This window comes from Pyrgilauda ruficollis, unplaced genomic scaffold (genome assembly GCF_017590135.1).
Source record: "Pyrgilauda ruficollis isolate IOZ18807 unplaced genomic scaffold, ASM1759013v1 scaffold15, whole genome shotgun sequence".
Classification (NCBI taxonomy): Eukaryota; Metazoa; Chordata; class Aves; order Passeriformes; family Passeridae; genus Pyrgilauda; species Pyrgilauda ruficollis.
In genome coordinates, this window is record NW_024513654.1 from 11,968,282 (window position 1) to 11,985,056 (window position 16,775).

A 16,775-nucleotide genomic window follows, 5' to 3' on the forward strand; every position below is an offset into this window, starting at 1 on the left:
CACAAGAGATTTTTATCTTCTTAAACACATAGTTAGTGGCTAGCAATCTGTTTTATCAATCTTTTATCCCTAGCTACAGACCAAAAATTTACCAATCACAAATAATTTTAATTTCTAAATCTAATATGAGCAGATAGAATGGAATTTTAAAAAATATTTTGTAAAAGCCTTTAACATCAAACTTATGCTAATGTCTGAGACTCAAAACTTGTGACTGGACATTCTGTTCTAGCCAATGGACATGGAATGCTTTGTATAAATGTCACAAAGTTCTACCAACACTACCCTGCTATGATTTCCAAGAAAACAGGAGGAAGCACTTACCTAGTGCATGTCAGTACAAGGTATGGTATTTTCACCAAAAGCCGCAACAGAGGGGAAGCATCTAAAAATTACTGTCAGAAGAACATATTTATGAAAAAGCAATTAAGAGAGCAACATAGAAGAATGAAAGATCAAGATTTTCCTAAATGTCTGAGTAGGAGAGAGGAATCCACTGAGCACAGCAGGATCAGCTGCATCACAAGCACAGACATGCAACATCTGCATCAAAACTGGGAGTGGATCCAACACAATTAGAAAACCATTAGAAAAGAACTAATTGCTCAGCATGACTAAAGATGATCTCGTGAGTGGTATCCCTGCCCATGCCAGTGGGATTGGAACTAGGTGATCTTTAAGGTCCCTTCAAAGCCAAACCATTCCATGATTCTGTGAAGGAGAAGTTCTGGTTTGAACCAGCTCAGCTTCAAAAATCGGCACAGTCAAAATGTTTTGTTTTCTTCAGGATAAGCCAGACAAGGTCTGGAGGAACTTCTGCTGCCCAGTGTTTGGCCAAAAAGAAGGGATGAGTGAGCAAAAACCCAGGGCTAGACTCTGCTCATGGTGTAAACCCAGAGTGACTCCACAGGTAGCCACAAGTTTAGGCTGGCAAAACTGAGAGCAAGGTTGGGCTATAGGTAAGGACTTCTATACTGAGCTCAGTAACAACAGTTCTGCTGATGCAGTTGGGAAAAGAGAAAAGGAGACTGGACTTCAGAGTAACCTCATTTTTAGCTCTGTTGCTGATACGGATGGAAAACCCAATTTTATTTTATTAAAGGTGTCAAACTTTTTTAATAACCCAGACACCTACAGGGATAACAAATCCACATCCTCTGTACGGTAAATTGCATATTCAGCAGCTGTGAGGCCAATTAGACATTGAAATGACAAAGTGCTATCTCAGGCCAGCAGAGACATACTGCACAGAGACAGTGTTTAGTTTTATCACACTAGCAGTGTTTAGCTGTCATCTGTCACACAGGCTTAGGGGAAAGGGCCTCCACAGCTGGAACAGCTGCAATAGCTGGAATTGCAAGATTAGCACAATAAGTTGTTATACTTTTACCAGACTACTCAATTCACATCCAAAACTTAGCCCCAGCTCCAAATGCACTCTTTTTGTCAAGCTATAGCTTTATGAATGAAGAGGAATTAGCTTTCAGCATTACAGCCCAAGGTTTCAACAGTTTAAACCATTTGGCTGAATTGAGAAAGGTATTAAGAAAGCTGCAAAGATTAATTTTCTCTCCCAGCATATTCTCTCTCCCCTTTTTTTTAAAGACACTTCTTACTTACAGTTTTTAAAAAAGGAACTATATTAGACAAACTAAGTAAAATGCAATTATATGTGGCATTAAGCATCAGTTAATAGAGTGCATTAAAAAAGAGCAGCATAGATATCCTAATGGTTTAATTCAGAAAGCTAAAACCTTTGCTAACATATGGAATTCTTTGAAACTTCTCTCCAAAGAATACACTGCTCCATTAGTGGCAGATTATTATTCTCTAACGCCCTGAAAATGCTAGAAATGTCTGTAACCACCTATAGCTGTGTAATAAATTCAGTATACATACAATTATTCACGTAGTTTATACCTTTAGTAGAAGTAAAAGAAAGTCAAAAGCTTTTCAATTGGAATCATTGTTTCCAGACTCTACTTTCCACACTTCCAACACACAGCAAAGGCAAGATAAACTTCTTCGTGTAAACCAGCAACATTTACCTCCTTAAAGCAACAGCCAAATCAATCACCACAACAGATATTTAATGTGAAGACTCCACTTTTTTTTTTTTTTTTCAACAGAGGGGCCTATCTTTGCAGTGTCATTGTCTGAACTACAACATACTCATAACATAAACACCACTTACAATTGTCAGAGTTTCCGTATTTTCTTGGGTTTTTTATAGGTAAAGTGGCCCATCTTGTCTGTGTTAGGAACAATATTTCAGCTCACCAGAACTAACTTTATAGCACAGAATGTATTTTTCCACTGGTCGTTTTTTCCTGTAGCAGCCTCCATTTTTCTCAGTCTGGGAAATAAAAGCCAGACTAATCCCTTTTAAATTTATTCCTACCCAGGAACCCTTGCAGGGTTTCCTGATGCTGATGTGGACATGTTGTTGATACAAAGTGCCCTGCAGCACATTATGTGCCAGAGTTTGTCCTTTCTGTGCACCTGTGGCAATGCTTTCCCCTCCAAGAGGTCCTGCTGAGGCAAAGGTGCTTCAGGGGACAGCAGCAGGTTATCCGACCTGCAGTGCTGAGGAAACACCAGTAATCAACACCTCATCCAGACCCTGAAATGCTGATCCCTCAGAGATCTTATTCCACTTGGGATCTACCTCTTCTGACTTCCTTGGTGTTTGCCAAGGCCATAACTTATCTCTTGCCATTTTAATCAATGCCTGCTTTGCCTTAGCACCTCTGGAGGGAAGTGTTTTTCCAGATGCAGTAGGCACCCAAAAGCCAGCCCATGGACCCAGGCAGCCCCTTGTGCTTGGGGACTGTCTGTCCTCCAGGTCTGCCTGTCTGTCCAGGCTGTGATGATGAGCCTGCTGGACACTTTCAAGCCCAACTGCCCCGTGCTGACTGCGAGGGCAGGCGGACACTGCCTTCCCCAGCTCATGGGCACAAAGCCTCCACTGCTGGCAGACAAACACAAAGAGAACAAAAAACCCACTGCATTCACATGGCCAAGAGGAGATCTGGCTTGCTTGGAAGTGCTGTGTCCAGCAGGCTCATCGCCCAGCCTGGACAGACAGGCAGACCTGGAGGACAGACAGTCCCCAAGCACAAGGGGCTGCCTGGGTCCATGGGCTGGCTTTTGGGTGCCTACTGCATCTGGAAAAACACTTCCCTCCAGAGGTGCTAAGGCAAAGCAGGGATTGATTAAAATGGCAAGAGATAAGTTATTTATTAAACTGTTTTCACATTTTCAGCTGTGTTAGAGAGCTTCCTGCAGCTGCCATAGAGACAACAGCTACAGACAATAAAACTTTATGAGCAATTTAAATTCTCTCTCCCCTTAGGAGATGGGGAAAAACAAGGACAACTGACTGTTTGCAGGTCTTGTGTATCTTGCCTCCATTAAGTAGGACTCTGTTTAATCACTTATTATGCTTTTCCATCAGATAGTCACAGACTTCTACAAAAAGGATTAATTGTTTATAGCTTCCACTTTCAACAATACCCTATAAAAATACACTGCAGTCACATCTGATTATCCAATTCTGTTTAGTGCAAAGCACTCCTGGCACATCAGTCTGCTTATTTGCACATGTCAGAATAGCAACAAAATGGATTCCCGTGGGCAATGGAAAATAAGCTTTGCACTTGGAAAATAAAATAGTAATAACCACACAGTAAAACTGCAGATGCATGCAATAAATTAGATTTATCAACAGTCTTATAGCATTAACACCCAAAATGTGCCCATAAATCTACCCCATTTGAGGCTTATTTAATGTTTCTTCTAGAGGTGGCCGGGAGCTAGAGATTCAAACTACATAAGAACTGACAGGCATGAAGAAAGAAAAATATTTCTTTCTTTCCCTATAAAATGTGCAACTTCCTTGTCAAAGAGACACCAGCTTGAGGCGTAAGATGGGTGCATTTTCATCAGTTCACATTTTGACTTAGATACTTTGCAAACATCAAACAATAAGAAGGTAGATAGAGGATCTGGTGAAATAAGGGATTTCTCAAATATCTAATACAATATACAGAACTTCCATTTAATTTTCCCAGGATCTGTACATATATTTATGACTGAACTATATATTCATACTATATATGTTTCTTCTTCAGGTAAATAGAATATGCACATTCAGTACACATGCATTTAAAATTTTCCAATCTTGCAAGGTCTTACTACTGTTTCACATATTTTATATTTACAAGATGTTGTGAGACTTAGCTTTTAACAGGTGCCTTTCAGTGCACCAATCTAAATAAAATTATCCTTGATTTTCAAAGCCTGTGCTGGTAAAAGACCAGGAATACTCTGAAATAGTGCATGAATGAAAATACTGATGGATGGGAGAGCAGTGCAAACAGAGTAATAAATAGTAAAGGGGTGTGATTGCTGATCACACTAGCAAAGAATGGGACCAAGGAAAATGAGCAGACTGTACCTCACATTACCTCACTGGAAACACAGGATGAGAAGTGAGGTATGCTGGAATCGTAACTGTTTTGCAGCCCCATTTTTCTGTACTTTTAGAGCACCTGCATTGTGCTTTGCAAGAAAAGACAGCAGGTAGTAGGACTAGATGATCTTCATAGGGCCTTTCCCACCTTAACCACTCTGCAAGGCTGTGCTGCAATGTCACTGCCAAAAAACGGGGTGATTTTCAACAAGGAAAAATAAAAAGTTGTGATTTTCAAAAAGGCACCCTATAGAAGAGGCAAACCTGTAATTCCCCCACCAAAGGTAAAGGAAAATGCTGAGAACACTCATGCTGTACTGCACAGGTGACTGAGGGAAGTTGCCAACCTTGCTGTCCTGAGCAAGTGAGTCCATGGAAAATGCACATGCCAGGATCAAGCCCAGTGCTTGAAAGAAGCAGGTTAGTATGAGATAGCACCACTTGGTTCCCATGAGCTGCCATCCTTCCTCCATGGCTCTGAAGACTCCAGAATTTAAACAGCTGGGCCTTTCCCTTTCTTTTTCTTTTTTTTTTTTTTTTTTTTTTTTTTTTTTGATGCTTTATTATAGCAGCAAGGCAGCAGATTGCTTATATTCCGTTTTTCTCGGACTCTTTTTAAAAGTGTGAATGAGCATGTGTGTATGTTGAAGTGATACCATAAGGACAAGCCACATTTTTAGTAAATATTACTTTCAATTACCCTGGAATGTAAAAGTGCACTTGTGCAAAACTAGCTGCCCAAAAAGGAAAGCAGAGCTGTAAACCACCCTGCCTGCAAGTTGAGCATGTCAGCAGGAAAGTCACTGTATAAGGGCATGTTTACAGGTCATGTAAGCCTGCACCTACACTGAAACTCATGCCCTAAATCACAGCACATGCATGCACTCCATTGCCACAGACTCCTCTATGCAGGGGCCTTACAATGTAGCAGAAAACCAGCTGAGACCCTGTGCTCAGAGGACACCAGATTCCTGGGTGAATTGAAACCTTTTCATCTCTATGAAGTGGGTAGAGGAGAGCAGGGAGCAGCCCCTCACCTGTGACTGTCAGCACTGTGAACCTCATCACTGAAGCACCTCAAGGTGGATTTAAACCAGTCCCTGCTTTTGAATCACTCCAGCAGTGACAACAAACCACAGTCCCAGCTCAGTTCCAGCTCCCCTTGCCTGCAGAGCTGTGGACTGTGCAAGCCTTTTTCACCTGGTTCATCTCAAAATCCAGCTGGAAAAAAAAAAACTGCTTAAAGGGCTCTGCCTTTGAACATACAGCAAGGGCAGTCAGACCCAGGAACATCTGTGACAGCCACATACACCTGTGCAGGGACAGCAGTGCTGACACATGGGTAACTGTCAGTAAGGCTGATGCTGTCAGTACAGCCATAAGCAGAAGGAAATGAAAAATTAAGGTACAAACCAGCTGGTTTTCAGTGATGCCAGAATGTTGTGCAATGCCTGTGATGCAGATAGAGAGAGAGGCAGGACTGAGCTGGGTAACAAGGATGATGGCAGGTGACACCTTTTGCTCTGGCAAGTCACTTAACTCTCACAGGCTTTGGGCCTCCCTTCATTCAAGTCTTTCTTTATGAGATCTGTAAGACAGGAACAGTGTCACTAGCCTTAGTCATTACCCTGTTTTACCGAGTCCCTTATTTGGGCAGGAAGTGATTTGGCACTGTAATGCAGATAAGCAAATAAAAATGGGCAGTTTTGGATGTTGTCACTTCTGGGAACATAAATGCACACTGTCCATTTCCCTGCAGAGCTGGGATCTTGCAGTGACACAAGACTTACTGCTGCAGGTCTTCCCTTTGGCAAGTCTCACTTTGGAAGTGAAGTTACATTACTGGGAGTGACAAGGGAGTAATTCTGCAATAAACAGAAAGACACCAGAAATGGTAAAGTTTTTTATTAGATTCTTACACATAAAAGCAAATGGAGACTGTGCAGAGGTGCAGTCTGACCCTGTAACCCTACAAGCATTGAGAAAATAGTGAGACTTAAGAATAAGGAACATGTTTGGGGTTAGGGGGTAATAAATCACTGAACTGGAATCTGAAATGCTAGGGTCTTCTGTTCAAAATACTGCTCCAGCATCCCCAGCCTCCATCAGATGCCCTGCATGCCATACCAGGCTGAATTCAACCATATGTTTGTAGCTAAGCTATGAAATTCATTTGTCAAGTCCTGGGAGTTTTTGGCAAGTTGTCCTGTGCTATATGTGTGGTCTGCTACACTAGAGCAGGCATGCAGAGCATAGTAACGGGAATGTCTATAGGATCCAGGGGCAACACAGCTGATTATTTCCCTTCTCTGACTTTTAGTGCTGTTTAATAATGAATGGAGATGGAGAAGACTCAGGTGGAAGCTGTTTCAGCACAGTTTCAGGCTTAAAGCCTGCTGAAGGCTGCTGGAACAAGCTATAAATACATATCTGAGCTCCACGCCAACTGTGCAGACTCAGAAGCTGCTTCCTTCATTCAGGGACTTCACCAAAGAGTCTGGAGCCTCTTGGACTAGAAGTAAGTCAGTGGCTGGCACAAGTGACATTTTCCTTGTGAAAGGGGATGTGGAAGATGCCGGGACAATGCAGGGGCAGATGAGGGATAGGAAATGGTTTCTCGGGTGTTTTGAAAGGAAACACATAATCCAGAGTTATGGACCCTCATTAATCAGGCAGAATAGCTCTGAGGAGCCAAATCTCACAGGAACAGCCATAGGACTTGGAGTCATTTGTAAGCTCTTCCTAAGTGAACACTTGGCATGACATTTGCCCAAATGCTCCATCCCAATTCAAATATCACCACCTTGGCCTATGAACAGTTGCTTAGTGGCTCTGATTCAAGCTGATTCACAACAAAAGATAAATCTTTCTGCACCTAAAAAAAGAAAAAGCTGCTGAGAAATTCTTCAATTCCTCTGCCTTGTGCAATCTCAGGCCAGGAGTTTTTGCAACAAGGTCAGTCTCATTTCTTCATCTGAACAACCCTCTTCCTTGCTGTGTTGATTGCTATGGGTAGTCCTGCCACCATATTTTTTAACAGAGCACAGAATGCAGAAAGGAGGTAAAACTGTCAGAAAGAAGTTTAATTGACATTTTTGATATACATAATGAAGCTGTCACTTTAACAGAGATTAACAGGCTGCATGGCAGGAAAAAGCTTGGATCTTTCTCAGTCTCAGATAATCTCATCTGCAGAAGGAACTTCAGCTCCTGAAGGTACCATCTAACCTTTTCCATGGTGAAAAGACCCATGAAACCACTGTTACATGGAGAAGTGCTGCAACTTGCCTCCCAGTGACAATGCAAAGCCATCTCTAAGGCTGTGTGCTGACACTCCTGGTCCCCCAGCAACCTTGCTGCCCTTCAGTCCTCAGAGATCCTTTTCAGCTCCTCTAAGATGTATAAACTCAAATAGCCCAAGCCTTAAAAGCCTGCACATCTGAAACTGAGTCCTCATGAATGCCAAACTATCTTCATTTCACCTGAGGATGGCAGAAGACACAGGCACTCAGCACTCCTCATCCTCCAACCCCAACTGTACATCCAATCTTCAGGCTCCAGAGGACAAATCAAACTCCTCTGTGAAAGCAACATCCTGGAAAAACCAGCCACAGGCTCTCTCAGGTAATTTGAAAGATAGCCATGTTTCAAATCTGTCCATTAAACCCGACAGAAAACTGTAACAGTGCCATCCAGGAAGGATTTAACCATAGTGCATAAAATCCACTTCCCCACTTTGGCACAGGGAAAGCACAAGATGATATAAAAATAAAGTCTTACAAGGTATATGACACACTCCAGGCAATTCTCTGATAGAGCTACACCTCTGAGCAGAGATCCACTTACTTAGAGATGGCTTTTAGTGCTATATTGTAGCAGCTGTTTCCCACCTCCCACTCAGGTTATATTTACCTGCTAAGTTTCAAACACCCACTGATCCAGGCTGAGGTCCTGAGATGCTCTGGGTGGGCACAACAGCTGTTTCCCTGTACTTGTCCCAGCATAGAGAAGGGACAGGCAGTGTCAGGCTGGCTCTCTGTCAGGGATGCCTCAGCATCAGCTCTGTGCTTGGAGCCAGGTACTCACCTAAGAGCTGCACTCCACGGGTGAGCCCGTAGACGTCGATCAAGGCCCAGAGGGGCTCTGCCGTCCGCACGCCGCTGAAGAAGAGCATGGCAGCAGAGTCATTCACCCGGTAGAAAACGCGTCCCTTCTTGTCCACCCAGAAGGCTATGATGTTCCCCTCGTTTGCAAACTCTTCTGGCAGAGCCTTGGCCCAAAACCCGCTCTGGGAAACCAAGTCAGGGCACGCATACTTTGGCAGAGTGTCAGGGTTGATCCTGGATGGATCCTTGGAAGTAAAGCCGAGTCGAAGAGCCCCACTCCAGCAGCACTGCTTTTTAGTGATCTGCAAAGACAGCAGCAGCAATGACAGCGCTGGGCACCTGAACGCCACCTTACACACTGCAGGCTTTATGCATCCAGCACTGCTGGCCAGCGTGCAGACATCCCCACCAGATTTAGGAAACATTTTACCCACCAAACAATGCTGTAGCTTTCTCAGCTGCACACAGCAATGCTGCTGCACACTTAGGATGCAATGCCCATATTTAAAACCAAATAAATCAAATTAAATCTATGTGGATAGGTGAAATGTAATTACAGCTGCATGATGATTCATTTCTATTTCTAGGGTAATTCCTTTTGGCCTAAGAATAACCCACACACAAAATGTGCCAAAAATGGGCACAAGACCTTTTATCTCAGCAGAGCTCTTCCCACATGGTGCTCAGATGATGGGGTCTCTCATCTATCTGACCTGAGAGAAAAGCTCCAGAATCACAATTATCTCCACTGGGTTTTCTGGGTTTCTCAGGCAAGTAACAGACAGTCTTTCCCTTGTTTAACTTGTCATATTGGATGACATATTGAAATCACAGCCTTGCAGCAGAGAACTTGTGTGTGGGAAGGCACAATATAGAGTATTTGACTTCGTTAAATACAAAATTTTGAAGCAACAATAGATGTAATCTTATGATTGGGAAAACCTACTTATTTCAGCTGTGAATGGTGTTTTGCAAAATATGTTGTGCATAACTACACCCCAACCTGTCAGTATGCATTTACTCAGTGCGTCAGGGGTCAGGAACATCTGCTGTGGTTTTTGGAATGGTTCATGTGTTATACCCATCCTTCTGCACCTGACAGACAGCAGGACAAAGGATCACAGATACCCCGAGAGTCAACATCTTCTACTCACAAGAACTGAGCCCTGGCCAGCAGGGGATCTGTGGGCAGCAGGCAGCAGGTCCTAAACACATGCAGCACATTGAAAACACTACCCAGTTATAAGGTCTCTTTTTTTCCCATGGAAGCAAGGAGTCTTCCAGAGTTTGTATGGTCCTCAGATGACATCCTTGGTGAAGTTTTTCCTCTCATTTTACTGACTGAGTAGGAACCTGCTAGGAATTGTTCCTCTCAACGGGGTTCAGCCTGTCAGCATCTAGACTGTGACATGAAATACCTAAGGATGCTGGATCCAACTTTGATGTGGGGCCAAGTTCCTGCATGCCAGTTGACCCATAATCACTGTATCTGTTCACACTTTGAACCTGCAGCAAACACAAGAGCACTTGGGACAGTCATCTTCCATCAATGCCTTGGCAGCCTCAAGCAACTCCACTGCTGGCCACAGGACAAGAGCAGAAACATGGATAGGTACCACCTGCCAGATGCCACACAGAACTTGTTGCCCTTCTGTAATTTCATGCTCTGCCAAAGCACTAATGGCTGGGATGAATGGCAATGACAGAGACTGAACTGTCCAGGACTTCAGGTCTGTTCTCAAAAGCCTGGCAGCAGCCCCACATGTCCCAGCTTGGAAGCACAGAATTTTCACCACGGAATTCTACAAGACGTTTTCTTTGGACTTCTGAATTCCCTGCTAATCAAATTTGTAAATACTGTGTTTTTCTTTTACATATTCCTCTCCAAGGCAAATCTGGAACATGTGCCCTTGGGGTCACAATAATCTTACAACAAAGACATTGTTCAAAGCCTAGAGATTTCTGTTTTATAATTAAAGTATCAGAGAAAATAACTCAGACTTCAGAAAAAAATTATTAATGGACAATTTTTCAGTTAAGGGAGTGCTGCTCTTTATCCCTCAGTCCATCCAGGCACCTGAACTGTTTACATGAAACACCTGAGCACTAACCTCAGTCCCAGGAACCATGGGAAGCTCCTGCTTATGTGGTGGACACTGGGGTGCCACTAAAAAGGACTGAAGCAGATTCGCTATTTTATATACCTGGCCAGGGTGGGATGGCATCATGCACGTCCCCAGTAAAGTGGGGTTAACAGGGTGTGCACATGACAAAACACAATACACTCCAAGAAGAAGCCCGGGTTATTTTTTGCAGCAAATTTACTGCAAGCCCTAAAAGCTTTCGGGTCTAAGATAAATATGGCCTCATTGTCATTTGTACAATTCAGCCTCTTGCCAATACTTCACAGCAATCACAGGCAGCATGAAGTAAATATTCATATGGTAATTGAGGCTGCACATGTTCCATGTATTAATCAGCACCTATAAACAGTGCTCAATACAGTCTGACCACAGGCAAACTAATATCCAAATTAAAATCAAGTATAAAGCCTGCCAAGAATTAGACACAGCTGGACAAAGGGCGCACAGTTTTGCTAAAAAAGGCAACAGTTAATGATGGACCAAATTCTCTTTTCAGCAGCCACTGCTAGCAGAAAAGCATGGGAGGTCCACTGGGTACCAGAAGGGGAGGAAAATACAGAATCAACATGCAAACTGCTAAACCATTGCTGCTTTTACAGATTCAGGCTCCTGTTCTCTACTGCCTTATGCCATCTTTGAGAGCTGTACTTCCTAGCAATGCCCCAAATTACATGGAAGAAATCATACTGGAGCATTTGTCTCTGAGGCTGCTTGACAGCCATATTCCCATATTCCCAGAGCTGCAAAATAATGCCAGAATAAAACCTGAGATACAATAGCTAATAAACAGAATTAAATCTCCTTACTTCTTTCCTCCATTTTCCAGAGGGAGTTTAGACTTTATAGGACCTGAATACTGGGCTCATGGTTAGTCTGTGGCTGGTAAGAAGGTCTAAGATGCTGCTTTCCACAGCACAAACAACAGCGAGGCAGTTACAGGATAGACTTACCATACAAAAGCAAGGATGTTTTCACACTTCATCCCTCCCTAGAGCACAAGTTCTGCTCAAGCCTGTTGATTACTCCCATGAGACCTTCCCATTGGAGTCAGCAGGAGCTCTGCTCATAAATCTCTTGTGCAGATTTGCATGCATATCCTTCACATATGTTATGCAAGCTAAAATACCCAAATACACAGAGATAAACAAGTGTGAATTTCCAGAGATAGCTACCTTGTTTCAGAATGTGGAAGAAATAACCCAGAACCTTTGCCTAAACTACTAAATCCACTCAAATCTTTGATGGTGTCTTCAAAAGTGAAATGCTGCTTTCATCTCCTCCCAGATTATTTGTCGCAGTTGCTTGCCCAAACTGCTGGCCAACATGGGAAAAATCTCATTAGGCATTGTGAGAGATTCCTGCTGGGCTTCCAGCCTGGATAGAAGCAGTAAGAGCTCCACAAGAAGCATAACAAACCTGTAGTGGGGATTTTCTATCTCTGGGCCTGAGCCTGAAATCACTGAAATCTCCACATGTCCCAAAAGGAAGCAAGTCCCTCATTCCTTGCTCCTTTGCTGGCTGTGAGGGAAGAGGCAGGGAAGGCTGAGATGCTGCTGTAGGACACAGGACTCCAGGACCTCTAGAAATGGGCAACAGCAAGATCATTCAAACCATGTATCTATATGCTGACAAACCAGCTGGAAAACTCCTTCTACATAAATAAAGGATTTGCAGTCTGATCATTCATGTGTGCCATGAACTAAAGTAGCCAAAGATGACCTTTTTTATTCCAATAAAGGCATGAAATTGTCTATGAACAGAAAAACAAAGTCCCATAAACTAGAGGCCATAAAGATTGGAAATTATCAAAGATATAGTTTCAAGGGTCGCAAGCTCCTTAAGATGCTGATAATCTCAAAAGTGCTTCAGTTCCTAAGGACATGGAGGAATTTCTTCATCAGAAAGCAGCTCCTGGTGTTCATGGAGGCATGTTGTCTGCATTTAGAGGAGCTGCATTTCCCATGCCAGCTGCAGCATGGCATGGTGGTACCAGGAGTACAAACACCATCCTCCAGGCTACCACAGACACAAAGGAAGTGAAATCAGCCTGTGCCAGTGAGAAAAATGTGATCCTTGCAATGTTCTCTCTTCTGATCTTAATGCTATCAGGTGACTGATTCAACAAAGCAGTCAGCAGAAAGGTCCTTTCCTTAGACAACAACAGTGATCACACTGACTGCTCCTTTCATCCTTTTCTCCAAATTCTTTTGTTTTTCCTGCCAAGCATGTGAGCAAGAACGTTCACTTCTAGGTCCTTTTTGACCTCTTATCTCCTGGCTTTCCAAGCAATCTCAATTTAATCTGTTGTACTTGTCTAACATCCATGTAAGCATTTTTGGAAGGTGGATTTCCCAACTGTTCTCAGTTTCTACAGCAGTCTGAACCTATGGCTCCAAGAACTGCAGCGACAAAAGCAGAACTACCAGTGAAGATTGCAGATCTTTAAGGCTAAGGTCTGACTACTGTGCTTTTCAAGGAAGGATTAAAGCTCTTCTGCAAGCACCAAAGCCCCCTACATCCCAGCATTCACTCCCAGCAGATCCCGTGGCAAAAAGGGAAGGTATAATTTACTCACCTTAAGCCTGACTTGTTCATAAATAACAATGGGCCTGTTGCTGAAGGTAATGGCATTGCAGAAGCTAGCCTGGCGCTTCACTGCCTTCTGTGTTGTGTCCATGATGATCTGGGATCCCTTCGTGTGAGGATGGAAAAGCAGAGGGCTGATGGACAGAGTTCCACATTGTGGGATGGGGAGACAGTGCTTCTGCTTGTGGTGGCATCGGTGGGAGGACGTTGAAAACGACCCACCAATGGAATCTGAAAGCAGAATGGGGAAAAAAGGGCTTCAAATGTACTGTGAGTAATATGGAAATTTTCAATTTAAAAAAAAAAAAAGCAGAGGTACTTCACATAGAAAGTATAGGTAAAACAAAACAAAGGGAGACAAATCCTTAAACTATAAACCACCGAGGGATTTTAGAGCATCTTCTGCAGTAAAAAACTGCAAGGATACTGAAGACTCCTGTTTGGACAATCTGACAGTACAGAGCATGACACTGGGACTGCACCTCAGCACTGAAATCACAGTGGTCTCTCCTGGTCTCTCCTGGTCTGTGGCCATCTTGAGGCCACAGACCAGGAGAGAACACAAGAATTGGTTCTAAAACTGGAGCAAAGCACTTGTGAAGTTGCTGTATCAAAGCTGTCACACCTAGGGAACAATCTTCCACTTCCAGAGGACTCCTACACAACTTGACCATTTCTCTCACACCTCCTTTGCAACAGCAACTCCACTGATCTTTGTCTCCATGTGCCTCGGTGCCCCGTCCACCTGTGCCAGCTCAGGCACACACATTGCTAATTTTCACACACTGAAGCACCACTGAGCAGTGACTCACCTGGATCCCTCCAACGACTCCCACCCAGTCTCCTCTCTCCTCCACTGGTAAGAACCTCAGCTGAGATCCCACATGTCATGAAGGCATTGACCAGCACACTATGATCCCAGTGAGGAAAGGTAAGAGGGAGAAAGGCTGTGAAGGATGGAAGAAATGACATCTTTCTCCACTCAAGACTCTACAGAAAGACTTGACACAGGATCAGCACAACCATGACAGCAGCTTTGTTCCTGAACAAATGGACAGACACGTTTCTTTTCAACAGGGAGCCTGCAGCAGTTCCAGCTCAAAACAACCACTCTACTGAACACAAGTCATCTGCTTCCCCTTCCTTGTGTGCACATACACACTACATCATGCACATATGTTTGGGAGGAACTACTCCTACATTTGGAATCAGAGTACCAATAGAATACAGGACTATTCTGTGACAGACTGAAGGATGCTACAAAAGCAAATATGATCTTAAGAATGTGCCAGTTTCTGCTGCAAAGATGCATCACTAAACATTACTCTTCAAACACACAAACTATAGAAACTTATTATCTATATTCTTAACACAAATTAATTGCTCACTGCTATGTATTTCTATAGCTACTACAAAATAATGGTTGCACCTCTAATATAAGTCATGGTTTGCAATAGAAAGTCCAGACTCTCTTCCTTCCAGTCTTTTGGGTAGTCTTAGCTTGTAGCTACAAAAATCTGTAACAGCACATCCTCAGGCTGAGTGTGATTAACTATCAGCAGAACTTAAAATGCTGGCTTCTGATGAGAACATTATAATTCAGCTTCAGCATCTGTCACCCTGGCCTTCTCATCTCCTTGCTGGGATTTTTTCTCCCATTTTCAGCAACAGTGCTGTTCCTTCAGAACAGACCAGAGAGGCCACACAGCAGGGCTGTTACCTTTAAAGACTTTCACTAATGCTTTATGGGAGAGATGAATCAACTGGAAGTTTTTTTATGCCAGAAGTGATGTGGAATATGTCAACTTTCTTCTCCTGTTCCTCACCCATGGAGGAGAAATGAGCTGCAGAGTGGGGAGAAAAAGCAGAGGTTAACCTGAGCAGGCAGGTCACAGAGGGAAACCTTTGGGAGGAACAGACTGTATGAAAGGCGAGCTTGACAGGAGGTCAGGATGCAGAAGCTCACACGAGCCTGACCTTTTCCCCTTGGAAAGGTCACTGCTGACTTGGGGTGGTGCACCCTGGCTTTCCCCACAGACCAGGCTGGGTGGTCCTGGGTGGTCAGAAGACAACACAAGCTGCAGCAGGCCCACAGACAGAATCTTCTCACAGTACTGCCTAAAACCTCTTTAATTAGAGACCAACTCATGCCCCAAAGAACAGCAGGTTGAATTCCTTCCAGTACCACTAGACTTTTGCAAACTAAGTGTGCTCTCTACTATCATCCCTCTGAAACTTCTATCTTGTGACAAAAGTCACAAGAGAAAGATCATGCCTGTCTGAAAACAGCCTCTGTGTGGAAGGGCTGCAAACCCAGAGGTGCAGCATGGAGCCCTGTACAGCTTTCCAGCTGCCATGTCACAAAGAAGAGCAGCTGCTCACTCCTTAGGTTTGACCTCATTTCTCCATCCATGCCCAGTTCTGGATGCTGTTTGAACTATTGCACCCAGCACTGGGTTTCAACCCTGAACACCATGTCCCCATAATACCATAAGCCCTGCTAAGAGCACAGCAGAAGTGCTGAAGTACCACTTGCTTCTCTGAGCCACAGGGCCATGGACTGGATCTTCTGAGACCTTTAAGTGAGCCAGGGTGAAGGAGATGCTAACATGAACCACACACCACAACACAGCTGAACCATTCTGCCTTCAGTGTCCCACTGCTAAGAGTATCCCTTTTGGAGCTGTCTGGTAAAGCAGAGTGTTTCCCCAAAGCTGGAACACTCCTCCTGCCCTGTGCATTACATGTCCCTGGTCTCCTGGATCTCCAGGCATGAACAACATCCTGCATACAACTCACTACACACAAGCCAACACTGGCAGTTCTCAGCTTAGAAGAATGCAGATCAAAGCCTGATAGGTGCTTTCACCAGAAGTGTTCATGCTCTGCAAACATTAGGCATAATCTTAAAGGCTTGGGATTTCTTGAATGCTGCAAGAAATGTCTGGATTTATTTTTTAAAAGATACATTTTTGCCAGTTGAAAATATCTTTATAGGCACTTACGAGAATACTGTAAAAATCACTCAGATTCAAAACTGACTGCAAGGTATTAAAGATAAATTTCTTACAGCGTGTAAAATAAGTGCCACTCAGAATTGAAAGAAACAGAAAACAAGACTTTATAATAGAGCCCAAAGACTGACATGCAGTAGCAAATGGAAATGACATATCCTTGTCTGCCTGGGGAGAAGGAGAGGTCTGGGGTGGGGACAGAGGCACCTGTGCGGCAGGCAAGGGAGAGTGAAACGAGCATGCAGGGCAAACACCACACTGTGAATGGAGAAGAGTGTTTCAGTTATTACCTTATCAAGAGAGGCTGGCAGTGCTTTATCTGGCAGGTGGCCTTACTGGATAAGCACTTAAAAGGGAAGGATTTTGAGAAGGAAGGAAAGGAAACCATGTGTGGATGTGGGGACAGGGACACCCACACAGCACAGCAGAAAAGGCCTGCCCCTAAAGGAGT

The 16,775-nt window shown here is 43.7% G+C and overlaps 1 protein-coding gene across 1 annotated transcript in view; it reads right to left on the reverse strand.

The window, feature by feature from the left end:
- Nucleotides 1-16,775, reverse strand: part of NEURL1 (neuralized E3 ubiquitin protein ligase 1) — an 84,244-nt gene that overhangs the window by 48,216 nt on the left and 19,253 nt on the right. Inside the window, exons 2-3 of the mRNA XM_041461649.1 lie at nucleotides 13,300-13,541; nucleotides 8,561-8,882 (exon numbers count right to left, since the gene is read on the reverse strand). Of these exons, the coding sequence (XP_041317583.1) occupies nucleotides 8,561-8,882; nucleotides 13,300-13,541 (564 nt within the window). The remainder of the gene's footprint in view (nucleotides 1-8,560; nucleotides 8,883-13,299; nucleotides 13,542-16,775) is intronic.